The 19,739-nt window shown below is 41.0% G+C and overlaps 1 protein-coding gene across 11 annotated transcripts in view; it reads left to right on the top strand.

The window, feature by feature from the left end:
• Window positions 1-19,739, top strand: part of PDLIM5 (PDZ and LIM domain 5) — a 138,985-nt gene that overhangs the window by 37,830 nt on the left and 81,416 nt on the right. For all 11 annotated transcript variants that reach the window (XM_088660501.1, XM_035112566.3, XM_088660503.1 and 8 more), the window contains exon 3: window positions 11,979-12,130. In XM_088660501.1, coding sequence (XP_088516627.1) covers window positions 11,979-12,130 — 152 coding nt within the window. The remainder of the gene's footprint in view (window positions 1-11,978; window positions 12,131-19,739) is intronic.

Below are 19,739 nucleotides of genomic sequence, written 5' to 3'. Positions count from 1 at the left end.
CTTATATAAAGCCTGTGGGCTTTTTTTAGTTTTGTGGGGTGTGTGTGTGTGGTTTTCTTTGTACAGCTTGCTCTTATGAAATACTCAGCTGGAGTAAATGAAAGTTAGTGCTTTCGATGAGGGTAAATGTAGGGCTTGTGATTCTTTCTTTCTTTCTTTCTTTCTTTCTTTCTTTCTTTCTTTCTTTCTTTCTTTCTTTCTTTCTTTCTTTCTTTCTTTCTTTCTAGTTCCTAACCCTTGCAGTTGCAGAAATTAGCCTTAAGTGCATGTGATTGAATGACTGCTTGTGAAATCTTAAAAGCAGTCAGAATTGTGTTCTGGAAACAGGGTTTTAGTGTTCTTTATAATGCTTTATCCCTTTCCATGACTGACAGAAGGACAATAAATTTTTTGCTGTATGTTATTGCAGTCTGTGGATATGCTTGCTGGAATTTTTTTTTTGTTAAAAGCTTTAAGTCTATATCAAGAACTAGGGGCAGTTTGAGCTTTTCCATATGCAAACACAGGCATCAAGCTGCTATTTTTGTATTAAACATGTAGCCTTTGTACCTCTTAATAGGAATTAGTCTTGGTCATTTTGTTATGAGGAGTTTACAGGGTCATATTTTCTCGCACTGGTGATTTTCTTTCTGTGTGTTTCTTAAGAATATATACATGTGTAATAAAAATAACCATGTAGACCGCAATCCCATATGCATCTACAATCCCATATGCTCCTGTTGAGCTCAGTTCAGCTTACTTCTGAGCAGACATGTATAGGATTGAACACTCTGTAGATCTCTGACTGCACTTTGTAGGATTTTCTGGCAATAAAATATTCCATAAGCCATTTGTTTCTGATAGTAAGGTCAATGAATGAATGCTTTCAAAAAATCTAGACTGTCATGAATAAAGATTGTGCCACAATAAATTATGTCACCATAAATTGTCAGAAATCTCCTTCTTTGAGCTTTCTTGCAAAGAAGCAAGCAAGCACAAAAGGAGTCCAATTTAGTAGACCAAAATTACCTTACATCTCAGACCTACTTGATGATTTTAAAGTGTGCTGCAGGGAGACTCCCCTGTCTTTCATTCTCTTTTTTTATATGACCATTTCTAGTTTCTCCATTATATAATCCTAAACTGGGCTTTTAGTCCTGTACAATAAAACAGACAAAACACTATATTAAAACCAGTTCAACCCAACTTTACAAAAGCAGATAAAAATACAATAATGAAATAGCCAGGGAGCCACAATATGGGTTCCTCAGTGTGATAAACATACCTGCCAAGTCCCGGACCAGCAGCCGCGCGACTCCGGAAGTTGCGTAGATGCAGCTTCCGGTGTCGCTCTGCCTCCGCCGACACCGGAAGTCGCGTCTATGCACTTCCAGACATGCGTAGACGCGACTTTCGACGCCAGCCATTTTCGGTGCCCATAGATGGGCAAAGCAGGGGAAGAAAATGGCCGCCGGCAGGAGACTTTTAGGGAGAAAAATGGGAGACGGAGAGAAATGGGGAACCGCCGGGAAACGGTACGTAAAAACGGGGGTTTCCCGGGGAAAATGGGTTACTCGGCAGCTATGGTGATAAAATTCCTAACAATCCACAAAAGGCCAAGTAAGGAGATGAGTTTTCACCTGATGAAAAAACGACAACAGTTTCACTGCTAGTTGTGCTGCTTAAGGGGAGGAATGCCCTAGTCAGGTTGTCAACACTGATAAGACTCTATTTCACCACTTAATTTTCTTGATGGTGCAACAATGAGAAGCATGCAGCTTCTCTTAGCTTAATCTACCGGTTCTGAGAATAAAAGTGGGGAGAGACTATCCCTTTAGCTGCATGGATGAAAACCAGAAATTGTCCAGTTTGTTTGTTTTTTAAATAAAAATCTACGAGGGTAGCTTGAGGTTGAAAAACAAGACATGCTGTCCTAACATCAGATTATTTTATTTGTGAATTGTTTCCCATGTAGCATTTTGTATAGAAAGAACCATATATGTGCAAAGAGGTTTTAACATCCATGGCTGTTAAAACTCGGTGTGTTACAAAGTCAAGGGGTAGAAACATCAATAGGAGATTGCACAGTGCATATAAAGGGGTGCAGTGGTAGTACTTGTACTGCTACTTGGGATTTGGGTGGATCCATGAAAAAGGTAATAATAGTGGGAAATTAAGGCTGCTGCTATTAAAAGCAGAACCCAACTGAGGATGCAGAAATTGGAGCCTTTCTGTTTTGCACATGGCATTCCTGGCAAAGCACAACTCCTCCCTTTCAGATGAAATGGAAAACAAATAAGTGAGAGCTGTTGGTGTCCCAATAGTCAGATCAGATCAAGAAGGAAGGAAGTTTTCCTCATAATACAGCTGATGTTGAAACATTCCTTCCCAAACCTCCAGGCAGCACTTACAGTTTTTATTGCTCTAACTTTCTTTTTCCTTTCCAAACACCCCAAATGGCCTTGGGTTTGTTTTGATATATTGCCTTATTAGAGAGAGGGTTTCAGTGAAATGCAGCTAAGTTGATCTTGTGAAACAGCTTCTCCAAATGGCCCCAAACTGTGAATGAGTATCAAGATGCTCCCCCACCCCTAGAATCATAGAATTGTAGAGTTGAAAGGGATCCCAAGGGTCATCTAGTCCAACCCTCTGCAATGCAGGAATCTCAGCTAAAGCATCCATGACAGATGGCCATCCAACCTCTGCTTAAAAACCTCCAAGGAAGGAGAGTCTACAACAGGCGTCAGCAACCTTTTCTGCCCGTGGGCCGGACAGGAGCAGAAGTGATTTCCGGTGGCACTGCGGACATTTTGGAAATGGGCAGCCAGCACCCGAAATCGCTTCTGCACAGCTGCGGACACGCGCAGAAGCAATTTCTGGCACTGAGGACATTTTGGAAATGGGCAGCGCAGCACCAGAAATCGCTTCTGCACATGTCTGTAGCTGCGCAGAAGTGATTTTCGGTGCTGGTCAGCGAGTCGCCATGCCGGTTTACTGCAGTGCGCTGGGGACTTGCCGAGCGGGCGGCTCAGTTCACGGGTGGCCCATGGGCCGGATAAATGGCCTCCATGGGCCATATCCAGCCCATGGGCTGGAAGTTGTCAATGCCTGGTCTACAACCTCCCAAGGGAGGCTGTTCCAGACCAATTCAGTCTGTATCCCTAGCAGCTGTTACGATTGCTGTTGGCTTATTCTCAGTATGAAATAGGGAAGGTTTCATAGTGCCACAGGTGTCATCTCCATGTTGGATTTTTACTATTGTGTGTGTGTGTGTGTGTGTGTGTGTGTGTGTGTGTAACAATTTTGATCCATCCCAAAAGGTACATTTTTGTTTTATAAGTAAAAATAAAATTCTCAAATAGAGACTGAAATAATATATTTAAGATACGCATAATGCATATGGGGGAACAGAATGTTTGAATACTGCAGTCCCCAATCCTTTATTGTTATGCAGCAATAAAGACCTTGAATAAGCAGCACAACAAGTAGATGCCTAGGATGAAACCTTCCTTTTTGAATGCTGTTTCAAATCGGTTGTTGGACCCAGAGTATGGTCTGAAGCTTCTTGGAGCTACAGTCTTGGTGAAGCTAAGCAAGTTTGGAGCTTCATTGATAGAGGACAGTCTGGGAATCCTATGTACTTTGGTTGGTTGGAGGAAATAATATAAATGTTTTTTGTATGTCTCTCCTGCCTGTATTAAGTGGTGCAGTCCCACCAGACTGTGCCAGATATCTCTTCGGAGCTATTATATTAAAACCAGCAGTATAGATGTTTTGGCATGTTTTCTGGAAGGCAAAGCAGTAGTGGTCTGTGTGCTCACCAAATCTTGATTATCCCAATGGTCCATAGCACTTCATGTCCTCTATTTGCAGGGGAGAATTGCTCTACTGTTAACTTTGTTTAAATACTCGACACATAAAGTAGTGTGGCTGTTGATTTAGGTACCCTTGGGAGAAAACGACAAGTCTGTAATTATTCACATACTTTCAATGCCAGTATTATGGGCGAAGTCACCACTGCCAACTTCTTCCTCAGTACTCATTTGCAAACTAGGAATTAAAGACCAAATTTAAATCCAAAGCAAAATTACATAGATGGATTACAGAACAGTTGGATATAGTTAGTATGTGATAGAAATGATGATGCAGCCAGCTATTTAAAAGGTGTGAACCATCCCCATCTAATAGCAAACTGCGTGCAGCTGAGTGGCAATAGCACTGGAGCCAGAGAGAAACAAGAGCAAGGCATCAACATGCTTCGTGAGTTGAACCCTGAAGTACAGTACAGTATACAGAAGTACAAAACCTTTTCTTTAAAAACAACAACATAAGGCACACCTACCCCCACCCTCACCCCCCCCCCAAAAAAAACCAGCCCAGTGAACACTGAGCATGATTAGTGGCCTGCAGGAGCCACAGAGTATTGAGTGTCAACTGACAAAGAGGAAACTGAAGGCAGGGGATGAAATAATGGTCCTGCTTAAGCCCAATCTTTAAAGCATGACTGGCTGCAGCTCTGAGCAGAAGTATTCCCGTTATGGATTGAAAGTACGCTGCAACAGCCTGTTGCAGGTCATACTTGTAATGTAACTGGTATTTAAATTGGTGTGGCTGGTGGAAAACTGAAGCCAGAATTGTGTGAAAAGTCATACCTGTTCTTTCGACGGAAAGCAACCAAGCAACTTTGCTGTGAGCCTATTTCATTGTGTAGCACTATAATTGTAGCAGAGGTCTGCTTAATGCGCATACTACAGGAAGCTAAAATTTCTTGGCCAGATCTTCTGACTACAAATTTATCATCTTGATGCAGCCAGGCAAGTAGAATGCATGAAGTGTATTCTGAAATCCTTATTACTGAGGACTGACCTACCGTGGCATGGTATGTGTCTAATGACATTTACAGTACCAGCAAATGTCATGTACATTTTCATGCTGGGCTTTCGGCTCAGGCAGGCTCTTGTGCAGCACTAAGTAAATGGCACCTCTGTGAAACATAAGCTGTTGAATACCAATACCAACAGTACTCATTTTTTGCAGCACCTTCCACTGGGGAAGCCAAACATTTCCTCAGCCAAATAAAAAAATTCCTTCAGTAGCACCTTAAAGACCAACTAAGTTTATATTTTGGTATGAGCTTTCGTGTGCATGCACACTTCTTCAGATACACTAGAAACAGAAGTGTCAGACCCTATATATATACAGAGGGTGGTGAGGGTGGTGGGGGTGGGTGGGAATGGGCGATGGGCTGATGGGAGTGGTAAACCTGTAGATGGCTGTTAATGGCTGCTGATGGCTGCAATTAGTCCTGGGCTGAGGACTAATTGCATTCCCACCCACCCCCACCACCCTCTGTATATATATAGGGTCTGACACTTCTGTTTCTAGTGTATCTGAAGAAGTGTGCATGCACACGAAAGCTCATACCAAAATATAAACTTAGTTGGTCTTTAAGGTGCTACTGAAGGAATTTTTTTATTTTGCTTCGACTCAGACCAACACGGCTACCTACCTGTAACTATTTCCTCAGCCAGTTTGCTCATTTGTAACTCATTTTGAGTTTTGAAATGAAAGCACCTTGCCACAAATCTGGAATTGCGTACAAGTTAAATTAAGAGAATGTGAAGGTAGGCATGATATTGGAATCGCCAAAAATATCATTCTGATTGGACTAATATTTGCCCAAAGTTGCTTGCACTTATTTTTTGTTTTCATGAACAAGTGAAGTTACTCTCTTTAGGTTCATATAATTAATAGGCAGGCTTTAATAAGTCTCAGAGTTATATAAGTAAACTTGTTAGACTCTACTAGGGGAACAAAGTCTTTTGAGTTAATGGAATGGCCCAAGGAACAGAACCCAAGCATGCGCATTATCCACTAAACTTCACATTTGACTCTAGCTGAGTCTTACATTAGACATGCGCTAAACACTAAGGGTGTCTCCAACCTGCACATTTGGAAATCTTGAAAGAAAAAAGCTAATGATTCCCAGGACCCTCCAGAAGGCACTTATACAGGCAGCCACTTCTAATCCTTGTAAACATAAAAATTAGAATGGGCAGGAGGCATTGGTGAGTGCTTGGGCTGTCTGAGTGTGCAATAGTGCTGGTGGCTTTATATTGGGCTCTCTGACATATAGTCAATTGGCATTTCCTGCAGCATATACTCTCACCATCATGTACAGTTGACATCTCCCCCCTGCTTCTGTATACTAAAGGCAGTTAGACTATACATGAAGGTAAGAAAAATGCTCCCAAGAAATATGAATTCCAAATAGCAACCCATTGTTATATGGAGGGTAATTTATGGGAAGAAAAATATGTGCACTAATCACTTATTTTTTGGCACTAATCACTTGGATTTACTATATAAAATGAACATACAAAATAATGTGTTTGAGTGCAAAGTTTAACAAACTTCACTCGAAATCAATTCCATGTTAATTAGCACTATCAACAAGAATGTAATCCTGCTTTCCATTTTGACAAGATGAATTTTTACTGTAACATTAGCCAAAACCACATTTTAACATAGATAACTCCCAGTAGGCCACTTTGTCTTGTGTATCAGGGGGATATCAGCACATATTTTTTTTAAAGCCACGAACACTTTTTTTTTTTGGGTGTGTGTGTGTGTGTCTTCTACAAATAGAGCATTTCAGCGCAAAGCTGAAAAAGATCTGCTGCTTTGCACACATTGATTAAGACAAACCCCTGGATCGTGTGAACTGGTTTAAGTCCAGTGGCTGGTGGAGGTGGGGAAGGAGTGGGTGAATTTAAGCATGAGAATATAAGGAGCTGGAGGAACATATACCCTGATCTTAGTATGATTATAAAATCAGGAACATTGCGTCTGCACTGGCTTGAATAGGAAAGTAATATTTCTGTAAGGAGGAAGGTGTGTGGCAACAATCAGTTTAGAAATATTAAATCTTGGACTCCTATAATGTCTAAACTGTTTGTAGAAAGGGAACCTTGCTTGTCCTTTGGGGAGGAGGAATCCAGAACATTGCAGTGCTATCAGGTTATAAAGAGGATACAAGCGAAATAAAGAGGGGATCCCTATATATAGCAGTTGGCTGAGTGTGCAGTTTCTTCTATGAACCATTCCAAATTGGACATCTAGCATGCACTCTGCCAAAAAGCGACATGTGTTCACCAAAAAGGACAAGCACCGATAGCAACAAATATTGAGTGCCATTTCATAGTCTTGCAGCTCAACCATTCCACTGACTCTTAGATCTGCTGCAGAAATAGAAATTTTGCAGGACCATAGTTAGCTAACATGCTGTCAACAAATAATCTCTGAAACTTTTTTTTAAAAGTAGAAAAGCTTGGATTAATTGAAAGAGCCAGGAACAGTTGCCGCATGAAACAATGAGATTAATTTCCAATAAAATACAATTTTCAAAAACAGGCTATAGGGTTGAGGAAATACTGATGGAGGAGATTAGGACAATAAATGTCTCCTCAGCATCTTCCTGACCATAGCAAGTCCATTGGAGGTTGTTATTTCACAGTTCTCTCTACCCTTCTTGAAGACAGACAACTCTCCATCCAGACAGCCAAAGAGGCATTAACAGAGACAAATTCTAGCCAGATGAAAGATAGCTCAGTTGGTAGAGCATAAGACTTTTAATCTCAAGGTCATGGGTTCTAGCCCCAGGTTGAGTGAAAGATTTCTACATTGCAGGGGGTTGAACTAGATGACCCTTGTGGCCCATTCTAGCTCCACATTTCTATGATTCTATGACTCAATGAAAGCTGTGTCCCCCTAGTTCATGGTATCTGTTTTGCCTTTCCTGTCCTCCAGAACTGAACTAGCTTAGCTTGCTGTTGCACCTGCAACAATTAAAGAATAAAGTCCCACGGAACAGGACAGAGGACACAGAGAAAAAAGAGTGGCATGGGTCAGCCTCCTGCAAGCATCCCCAATAATCTGAAAGGGCTTTTTTTCTGATAAAGTCCAAGCTTAGACCTGGGAGTCATTGCATGACAGAAGATATGCGTGGGGAGATTCCTGAGAATAGAGGTGATTAAGTGTTATGACACAGGATAAAAGCCAAGGCATAGCGACAACTCCACCCTTCTGGTGTATTATGAGAGAGGTGCTATTGGAAAGTTTCTCTGGATATAGAAGAGGAGTACCTGATGTGATTATGCAAGGTGTGTTTGCAGTTTGTAAGGCTGCAATGCACTTGTGTGAACTGGCTCATTCCCACATAACATTACAGTTGTACCTCTTGATATGTATCCTTCAGGATATGCACACGGCAAACCTGGAAGTAAATTTCCAGGTTTCGCTGCACGTGCATGTGCAGAAGCACTCTGTCGTGCTGTGCATGTGCGCAGAACAGGCACCTCCGGTTGCGGAAACCTCGGGATTCGACCGGAGCTCTGGAACAGATTCCGTTCGCAACCAGAGGTACCACTGTAGTGTGATAGTGCTGCTTCTGAGGGCACTAATGGATATGAATGGAGTAGTGCATGTGGTTAAAGGCATTTATATGCGACAAGCAATATGTGGAATAGCCATGTTCATGTCTTACACAAATCAGTTGTTTGTTTGTTTAATTTATGAAACTCCCAAAACTCTACAAGGAAAACATGCAGAATATTTGCACATATAAAAACTACTAAAGTGATTGCATTTAGGAAAACACACACACACACACACGTATGTATATGTATATGTATGTTGAAACAACACACTTATTAAATCAATTCAAATTCAATATTATTACCAACTGGGATAAAAATTATCTACTTAGAGGGTTTGTTGAAAGAGGAACAACTTCAATTGGTGCTTGAAAGACAACATAGAAAGTGTCTTTATGATATACAAGGGAAGCGTGTTCCTCTTTTCCACTGTGGGGGCATTTCTAGTTGCTCGCAGTGGTTTAAACTCTTAAAGAAGTTGGTTCATGTGTACACAAAAATGCAGTCAAAAATAATTGAGAGAAACGGCATTTATTTGCAAGGCTAGATAAAAGAAATCAAATGACATAAATTAACATTTTCATTTAGCATTGCTATATTTGAAAGGAATTGGCAAGAGCAGAAACCCAAAAGTGAGACTGATTTATCATTTGTGAGTTGAGTTATGGTTAATAGCTGGGAGTAATGGTTGGAAATGCGAGCAATGGAAATTTCTCCCCTCCAAGACCGAATGCTCTTTATGTGAATGGGGCAGGGGTAATTAATTTATCAACAGTGAGGTCTATGTAGCAGTACAGCAGTGCAATAAATTATTAGAGAAAAGTATTGGAAGCCCCATGCCGTGAGACACTTGAAACTAGGCAGAACAGAAGCATATGCGAACATACAGAAGGGAATAATCCCACATTGGCAGGCTGAATGGAAAGGATAACTTGCTCTTTCCATCTTTATATTCTTTTAAGATTTTATTCATGTTCCCAGTGGCAGTGCTATTCATTCACTTGCTGCTGAATAATTACTGAACTATTTTCATTCTCTTTAAGTAAGAGATGCTGATTTTGCCCGTGCCTGTTAATTTGATCTAAATTTTAAAATGTTAAATAGTTCAGTTTAAGGGGCTTGCATTTCGACTTAATGTTGAGGTTCTCTCTGGTTTTTGCTGCCTAATAATACCAATATATACCTTAAAATGAATTTTGATCAAAATATAAGGGTAAAAAAGGGTTGTATGTTGGGTTGCTGCTCAGCAAAACAGTGGAATAGGGAGGGGACAATTTTTGGTGAATCCCCCCCCCCCCCGCAGTCCCCACAACCCCTAAATCTGCTCCAGAGGTGTTTTTGGGGGGTGGTTAATCCAGAGCAGACTGGGGAGAGGAGAATGCAGGGGGCTTGCATAGGGGAAGGGAAATCATGGAGAATTAGGTCTCATCCTATTTTGCTGTCAGAAGCCTTACTACACAACATCAATTAATAGCATTGGCAATGATCTTCTTAAATTTTGTTTACTTGCATTCAGATTCTTGAAGCATATTATTACTGTACTGCAAGATCTGCATTTTTAAATGTGATCTGTAATTATTGAGCTCCACATAGCATGCCCTCCTGGTCAGGGCAGTCTCAAGCAGGTCGCGCGCCCTGGTGCTGAGGGGCGGAGATCGCTGCGCCCTGGCACACCACGCCACTGGGGTCTACCTAGAGCCGGCCCTGCTCCTGGTTGCTCCATTGACTTCACCTGTACATCTTGAGGTGGTCACAGAGAAGGTCTTCTCTTCTGTTTGTTCAGCCTTCAGCATCCCCACCCCCACAAAGTGCCAACCATAACAACATTTCGGTGTCTGTTAAAAAGAGCTGTTTTTTTTTTTATTGAGCATTTGCTGATTTGTATCAGTCAGCTTTTAGTAGTACAGGTGTTACTCAACTAAGTCACACACAGAAAACAAAATTGGGCGTGAATCCTAAGATAAGTTAACTTGAAGTAGGTCACTGGAAGGAAAGTTTCCTATACGCTGTTTCCAATACCATCCTACATTTTTCAAGAGATTCCTAATTTTTCAAAGAAACTTTTCGGTGGACAAAGATGGCTACAGAGGTGGGTGAGAAACTTTCCTTCCACGAACTTCTTCCATATTAACATTTCTTAATCGCCTAGGTTGTTAGACCTAAGGAGTTCTTGGGCCTATTTTAGGTACCTCCGACTTGTATTCTCAGAAAGCATCATTCCCCATGTCTGATGTAATATAATAGAGTACGAAGGCTGCTGTCTAGAACTGCATGGAATATTGTTTGGGCTTCCATTTACATAATCAATGCAGAGATAATGCATGGCTACACCCATACTTTGTGCTGATTGTGGCGGCAGCTTTGATCGAGTTTCTGGATCCACTTATCTCACTTTCAGCTTTGTATGTCATTTTGTAGTGCTACTTCACTTATAACTCATGAATAACCTTGTCACGTTGAATAAAGAAGATATACAGTTCTAGATGCAATATGCTCTTAACATGAAAGTGACCTCTCTAAAGAGATGCATGAAGTTGCTGGTTTTTCACTACTGATTTCAGTGAAGATGCTAGACCTGCCCTGGGCAAGTGCAGGCATGTTTCCTAATTGGTCCGGAGAGTTGGGTGTGTATTCACAAGGCCCTCTCTAATCTGTACTCCGCTGACAACTTTATGGATGGCTTCCCATTCCCAATTTCGTGTGGGTTGGTGATGCCACTTTCCCTAGATCTGCTTGCTAACAACTCCAGGTCCATAGTACTAAAGTTTCACTTGGAGGCATGGTCCTCAAGATGAGGAGGGGGATTGCTTTTGAATCACACAGTCCCACCAGCACATTGCTGCCAGGAGGGAATCTATGGTGAGTACTACCTCCAATAACACACAGTATAGTTGTAGAGCATGATATTTTTTATCTCAGGGTCGCAAGTATGAGTCCCACGTTGGGCAAAAGATTCCTGCATTGCAGGGTGTTGAATTAGACCAGGCAATCCCAAACTGCGGCCCTCCAGATGTTTTGGCCTACAACTCCCATGATCCCTAGCTAACAGGACCAGTGGTCAGGGATGATGGGAATTGTAGTCCAAAATATCTGGAGGGCCGAAGTTTGGGGACGCCTGAATTAGACGACCCTCACAGTCCCTTCCAACTCTACAATTCTATAATTCTATGACTTGCTAGTGTTCTGTACTGAACATTGTATGGCTGTACCACAACATGACCCAATTATTTACTGACACGTTGGGAGCTAATTTGTGTAAAGCTTAAGTGAACACTGCCAGTGGTCAAATAATCAAATAATCCTTCCCCTCCGTCAAATACTGTTGGAGCTGGACTTTAAAGTACGGACTGGATGCTCTTTTCTAGAGGCCACCATGCCCTGATGGGATCATGTGACTTGATCCTTACAATGAATTCTTATTTACTGTAAGAACGTTTGTAACATTTGGTTTTTGAATGACCATTTAGAAACTTCACAAAGTCTGGTTAACTCTTGGGGTAATGCTATTGGGTGGTAATTTTTTTCTAAACTAATACTTATATCTTTGCATTTGTTACCTTGCAGTTGAGTGATGGAGGCAAAGCGGCTAATGCAAATGTGGGAATAGGTGACGTTGTTCTCAGTATCGATGGGATAAGTGCCGATGGTATGACTCACCTGGAAGCACAAAACAAGATCAAGACCTGTTCAGGCAAACTGACTATGAATCTGCAAAGGTAAAAGCTTCTTCTTCTTTTTGGAAAAAAATATGTAATAACTCATACTAAGGAAAAACCGCACATTGTTCTTTTTGTATGTTGGAATGCATGTATACCCTTTGATGTTTTGCGATGTAATGGAGTTATGTAGCCTGAAGGGGCGTCATTAATATATTACAGTGATGCCTCGCAAGACGAATTTAATTCGTTCCGTGAGTCAATTCATTTTGCGAAAAAATTGCCTTGCAAATCGCGGTTTCCCATAGGAATGCATTGAAATTTCTTTTTTTGCCCATAGGAACGCATTAATTAAATTTCAATGCATTCCTATGGGAAAACCGCGATTCGCAAGACGAATTGTTCGCAAAACGAATTCGTCTTGCAAGTCACCATCAGAAATTCGTCTTGCAGGGCATTCGTCTTGTGAGGTACCACTGTACTATTATTTTACTAAAATGGTTGGGTGTATTTGTATGACCCAAACCCGTCAGATCACCCTGTAGAGAAATATCTCCTGAGCTTTTAGCTTGCTAATACAGAGCTAAAATTTCACCTAATTTAGTGATATTTGTAACCTCTCCTCCTTATACTTCCTTTGAAACCTTGTATCTTGTCTTTGTTTTTATGTCCTATAGGCAATGAACTAGTAGACGCTGAACTTATAGAGAATGAACTATCATGATCAAAACCACTACGCCCCCCCCCATAAAATCTAAATTCTGTGTCCAAGTATGAGACCTGACAGAAACATTTGATTGCATTACCTATTGCTTATAAGTGTCAGTGTCCTCTGTGTGTGTTTCCATCCAGTGATTTGGTTTAGGGGGGGAGTGGTAGTGGTGATAGAAAACTAGAGTTTTAACTTTGAGCTCAGCCTAGGACCAGTTCTCAGTAAGGAAGCTTCAGCCTTGGAATATGAACAGTACCAAAAAAAATAAAAAATAGAAGCCTGAGAGCACCTCCCCTCTTCACCACTGTTGACTATAGCTCATCCTGCACACCTGGAAATTAGGTTTTAGAGTGCATCATTCAGGCAGGGTTTATATTACAGGAATATAGCGTCCGGTACTTGTCACTGTAAACAGTTTATTTGTTCTGCAGGAGAGAGCATCCTGCAGAAATGGGCCCTGAATGTGTTGGGACCCCCTCCCCCTTTATGTATCAGACAACCACCACCTCTGTGGTATTTGGTATTTGTTGAGCCTTTCCTCTTTCAGCAAGGCTTCTCAGTGAAGATGGTTATCCCAGCTGGTTGTCTGTTTTGGATTTGAAATTGATACAAGTTGAATTATTGCTGCTTTTTATGTTTTACTTTTGTTTTTATATGTGCATATGTTTTTTGCATGTGACAGATCTGCAAAAACGATTTCCTCGTCAGAGTTTGGGGGTGGGGAAGGAAGTGTGTGGAACAGTAATAGGGCAATGTGTGGAGTGGAATGTGGCAGCAACCCTGGTTTTCAGCCCTTTTTTGGTACCTAAATTGGAAGATCCTTGGAGCTTTCCACTGAGTTATTCCGATAGTGAATGAGTTAGTGTTTCAGCTTCCATACAGGATATGAGTCACTAGTGTCTGCTACCTGACAGCTGGAGGCAAAGTCAGCTTATCACAGGATTAGGCGAGCAAAGATCAAATAAATTGTCCTTTGGTACCAGACTTGGTATCTTAGCATTGTTTAAGGGGGGATGCTGTCTTGTGGGTTTGTGCCAGTTTCCAGTCCCATATTCTCCATCTGTTTCTAATCCTCTTTGGATCCCGGAAACATTAGACAGCGTTGTCTCAGTACCAATGCCTATCACATATTTTCCTACAGCCACGGTTAGTAGCAGAAGCAACAAAAGTTTTGTGGCACCTCAAATTTTACTATGGTGCAAGGTTTTGAGTGCTGGAACCCACTTAATCAGATGAGTGAATTGCTGGTCTTTGTCAGGAAGTTCGTGTTATTGGCAACACTGCTTTGTGAATGGTCACTGTAATTCTTTTATATTCATTCAAGCCTGAATTGTCACAGTCTTTTTCATTTCATTTCCCTCTTTCCTCCACTTATTGTACATATATTTATCTACACCCATGTGCATACAAATCTGTCAGTTTAGGATTACACTTTCTGCATCTTATGAAATAGTCTGTAGACCATGAAAGCCTACACTATGACAATTTTTTCAGTCCTTAGGGTGCCACAAGACTAATATATTTGCTGTAATAAACTAACCCCTGGAAATGGTTAGTAGAAAGGATACTTAGGGTTCCAGGATATGCTGTATCCAGATAGAAGCCTAGGGGGATGACTGCATTTGGCCCTCATGTTTGCTGTATAGCAAGAGCTGTGGAAGTCTGTAGCTCCCTTCATGTGTTATGAATGAGACCTCATGTGTTGAAGAGGAAGCTTGCCCTTGCCCTGACCATGTCACTAAACCAATGTCGACACCATGCACGTGGATGTCCCCAAATAGGAAGCCTTTAGGTGTAAAGCTCTATGTATCCTGGAGCCCTGCATGATGCAGCTCTGGGCATGTAGTTTTCTGCTCTTGGGTCCAGCAGTGACTTTTGGGGCTCCAGACTTTGAAAGCAGGGCTGTGCACACAGCATCGTCTCCTCTTTATCATGTGTAGACCCCTTTCATTTGCATACAGTTTCAAGGGAGCTTCTGATATGCTGTTACTAGAAAACAGGTAAATGACTCAAAAAAAAAATTCCTTGCAGCAGCACCTTAAAGACCAACTAAGTTTTTTATTTTGGTATGAGCTTTCATGTGCATGTGCACTTCTTCAGATACACTGAAATAGAAGTCCCCAGACGCTTATATGTAGAGAAAGGGTGGGGAGGGGTATCACTCAGAAGGGTGTTGGAAATGGGTGACAGCTATCAGTCAGTCAATCACCCATTTCCACCACCCTTCTGAGTGATACCCCTCCCCACCCTTTCTCTACATATAAGCGTCTGGGGACTTCTATTTCAGTGTATCTGAAGAAGTGTGCATGCACACGAAAGCTCATACCAAAATAAAAAACCTTAGTTGGTCTTTAAGGTGCTGCTGGAAGGAATTTTTTTATTTTGTTTCGACTACGTCAGACCAACACGGCTACCTACCTTTAACTAGGTAAATGACTGTAGTGTATGCCAGAGATTGTGGTTTATGCTGAAATAACAGCGGACAGCAGTTCTATCGAAGGAGTGGATTAGTGTGAACACTCTAAACTGCTCCCTCTGTCAGATATATTCCAGCAGTTGACTGTTAAAATGCACAAGTTTCATCTTCTTTCTTTTTAGCACTTTGAACTGTTAGAATGGTACTCTAAGAGAGAAGGGGGGGGGGTGTTGACAATGTTTTCAGCAGCTGCTGCAGCTACTGGTACTACAGTATCTTTATTAGCATCAAGAGTGTACCATGTTTTGAACAGAACACAGCAATGACATATTCCCAGTCCAGAAGCCTTGCTCACATCAGGTTGATAAGATAAGAGTGGAACTGAAAATCAGGGATGCAGTGAAGTAGGAAACTGGCACAGGTAGTGTTCTTGTGAACGCTTTCTGCTAAATCATTCACTTTGTTTATGGTTTAGTTTGTTCTCATCATCAGGCACATGAAATGTCTATAACCATCTTTCACAGCACCCTAACTTCCCCAATGGCTGTGTAGGATTATTATTATTATTATTTTTGCTCCCTGGTATTTGATTTATTTTTTTCACTTGAAGTACAGACTTGTTTCCCATGAGAAAGGATGGAAACCAGATGCAATTTTTTGGACAGACTTCAACGCCAAGTCATTTAACACACACTTGAATAAATTATTTTATAAGCTACTGAAAATGAATGTATTATTGGTACATCTATTTCCAGTTGAGTTGAATGTTGATGATACTTTACAACTTTTCTTCTGGAGAGACCAGTACAGTAATAGAAAGTATATAGAGTGCTGCAGTTATATAAGTCACCCCCCTCCCCCCAAAAAATCCATGCACCCATCTCTTTCTTGTACGTAATGTGAAACAAAATGTCAATTGAAAGCTTCTTTTAAAAAACAAACATTTTGGTACTGGAGAAATTTGAGCAAAGCAATAATAGTCATGGGGAAAGGGTTACGCAGTCCCACCAACCACAGTTCAAACTATTTCCCTTCTCTCCCCATCTCACTCTGAAAATTTGGTTGTCTTTATAAACAAAAAAGAGCACCAGGGTTCCATTACTCTAATTTGTGTGGAATGTACTTGGCATCTTTTGTTTTAGCGTTAATTTAGAGAAGAGCCTATAGGGCAGCTTCTCACCATAAGTGATCCTTCTCATATTTCCTATAGCAATCCTTCTCATGTATTTTTCCCTTTCCTTACAAACTATAGTCTCAATATTAAGCACAATTATGTGCATGCAATCCTAAGTACCTGATTATTCCAGTCTTCATCAATCATTTCTTCTGTGTAAACCATATAGTATGCCTGCTCCGCTAAAAATATCAATCTAAACTGTGCATAAGGTGGGGACAAACATGTATGTATTTGGGGGAATGAAGCTATTGGAGATGTAACTGTTGTTGTTGTTGTAGTAGTATAGCTTTGTGTCTCTTCCATGTTATCAAGAAGGGGGGTGGGGGAGTGTTCTCAGAAAGGTAATATTTAAAAGGAAGCTAAGAGTGGGAGGAGCTACTGTGGCTGACAAACCTATTTTTGTCATTTCCATTTATGAACTGCAAAATTGCTGTTCATGAACTACCCCCTTCCCAAAAGTTCAAGAGATGCTCAAACACTTTCAGGGGAAATTAGAAGAGTGAATCAATTGCCTCTTATTTAAAGGACAAATTCCTCTTGTTTTCTCCTCTACACTTCATTTTCTGCTTTGAGAGAGGAGCTGTTCCTCTTTATTACATTTAGGACTTCTGTTTTCTGCTTCTTCTTTCCAGCTTCATTAACTGAAAAGATATCAGTAAAATGATATGTAGTATTTGTTGTATGTTTCTCTCACTTCTTTCTTAATGAATTCCTGCATCTACTCAAAACAACATAAACTATCTGTAGAAGACTGTGTGCCAATAAAAGTTATGGCATGTTAAAAATAATGGTGTTGTGAAGTTTTACTTCTGCAGAAGGGTTGTAATTTAATACAATGGTTTTCGTTGTGGGTGATTCAATGACAGTAGGATCATGTTGGGCCTTGACATATATGTGTTTGGAGGGTGTACCCCAGAATAACATCAACATCCAAGCTAAGGAATTTTGGCTCCTCTAAAATGCAGATAATAGCAATTGCCCAGTTTAAATTTCTTGACTTGCCAGATGAAGGGGATGCTTTAATCCTGCATTTGGAAGCAAGCCTCCTTGATGTCACTCGCTTTGAAGTGCTGAGACTCATGACATGATAAGTTGGTAGGGTTCCTAGAACTTGATCTCTTTTGCCTTAAATAGTCTATAAAGTTAATAACTTAGGGTTTTGATTCTGGTTTTGGTTCAGAAATAGGATTTATTTACGTCAGAACTCATTGAGTTATTTTTCTATTTTTATTCTGCCTGATTTGGTTTAAAATGCTAGTTGTATGACGAGCACAGTATTAACTAACTGGCTATTTCCTCCTGTCTCTCTCTCTCTTTTAATGCCAGCGAGTAACCAGTATATTGGCAGGTACTACATTTCCCTTGAGGGGCTGGCAAAAGTTGATGTGAATTAGTTTCCCAGATGAATGCAATTTTGTGGAATTTGCTGTACTTAGGAATCCCTAAAACTTTAAATAAACACAAGGGGCAGAATTCTTGATTCCAGCTATGTTTAACCCTCGGAAGACAGCACTATGCCCTGTGCTCACAGTTTTAAAAACCTCAAAGCATCCTGCAAGTAAAATGAATTTGACACAGCTAAGCCCCGTAGTGAAGTTCAAAAGCAATCATGTTGGATAGAGATGGAATGCTAAAAGCTGGCCGGGAGGTGAAAAAGTCAGCTATTTTGACGGGATACGCAAAACTATCAGGTGGAAGCAATGTGGAATTCATCATAACAGAATGGTAATAACATTTCACAGCAGTCTTGTAAGGCACTTGCCAACATGTTGTAAAAGCTGTTGTGCCTTTGCATTTATAAACTTTATCTGTAACAAAGATTAGACCATTTCGCAACATCCAAAACGCAGGGTTGTATCCAACTAAGTTTTAGTCAGGGTAGAGCCATTGAAATTAATGTCTCAGAGTTAGCCCTGGCTATCCATTTCAGTGAGTTTACTCCAAGTAGAACTAGCACTTGTTTCGAAACTATGGCTCGCCTTTATTAGTATGGTAATCATATCTGGTGTTTAGATTTTGAAAATTCATGCACATATACCAACAGCCACTATCTCGTTTACCATGGGATGTCAAATCCTCCATTCTCTACCTTTAAAATAAGGCAGTCCCCTAATCCTAATTCCCAGCTCTTCCAAAATTTCCCAACCTTTTTTCTTTTAAATGTTTGTGGATTTGCCATAAAAACCTTTGAAATGAGAACATTCTGCATCCCAGACAACACCCAAGATACTTTATATTTTTTGTTATTGCCATTGAGCCATCCAGTTACTGCCCAATGATTAACTTGCTTAGAGCATCAAATGACAGCACAAAGCATTCTTATTTCTGAAATGCCAAATGGCCTCCCCCCTCAAAAAACAAACAAACCTCTCAATATGTAACATCCTTATTAAGTCCCATAGAAGTGAAACTGCTGACCCATGACAGCAATGTTCCAATTCCCTTTCACAGGCAGGCAAGACTACTTCCTATTATGAAGCAAAAGCATCTCTTCTCGAGTTAGCTGTGGAATGCAGGATTAGCCATTCCAAAGCGACTCTGTTCCCGTATTTAGCCACCAGACTTGCAGCAATGACGTAAAGACTGATTCACCTGACATCCTAATACAGTAGCTGCCTTTATTTCCTTGATGATTGACGTTCAGTCATCTGGAATGCAATTTTCAAAAGACCCATAGCAGCTGAAGGGGTGTGTGTATTGCTGGTCTAGCTGTTCCCTTCCTTCCTCTTCTCCCCCACCCCCATCTTACACTGTCCTTCATTGTGGGACCTCATGTGCTTGAAGGCTTGTGTTAAGAGTTTCAGATGTTGCACAGTGTTGTAATTCTAGTTTACTTCATCTCCTCCCCTAACAAATAGATAACAGAAATCCAAGATTTGGGGTGGGGGTCGGGTGAGACACCCGAGCTGAGTTATTTGTAAAAACTGAAATAGCCAAAATTATACCAGCTGTGTAAATACATCCCCCCAAATCTTCTTAAATGGCAGGGAAAAAACCTGGCATATATGGGTGTCCGCACAGATCCCTTTCCCAGGGTGAGGTCGTTGATCTTCTAGTGCAGGCATCCCCAAACTGCGGCCCTCCAGATGTTTTGGCCTACAACTCCCATGATCCCTAGCTAACAGGACCAGTGGTCAGGGATGATGGGAATTGTAGTCCAAAACATCTGGAGGGCCGAAGTTTGAGGATGCCTGTTCTAGTGCAATGGATGCCATTTGCTCGCACCATTACCTCCTCAGAGTTTAGGCCTTAAAAATAGCTGAGGAACATAATAAGCTATACTTATTTCATATGCTCTGTACAGCCTTTTTTTTGTGGGAGGGAATGCTTTGCACATACATAATGATCCTAATGTTACTCCACC

Source organism: Zootoca vivipara, chromosome Z1, assembly GCF_965207765.1.
Source record: "Zootoca vivipara chromosome Z1, rZooViv2.hap1.1, whole genome shotgun sequence".
Classification (NCBI taxonomy): domain Eukaryota; kingdom Metazoa; phylum Chordata; class Lepidosauria; order Squamata; family Lacertidae; genus Zootoca; species Zootoca vivipara.
The sequence above is the reverse complement of the archived record's forward strand: the minus strand, read 5'-3'. Positions and strand labels throughout refer to the sequence as shown.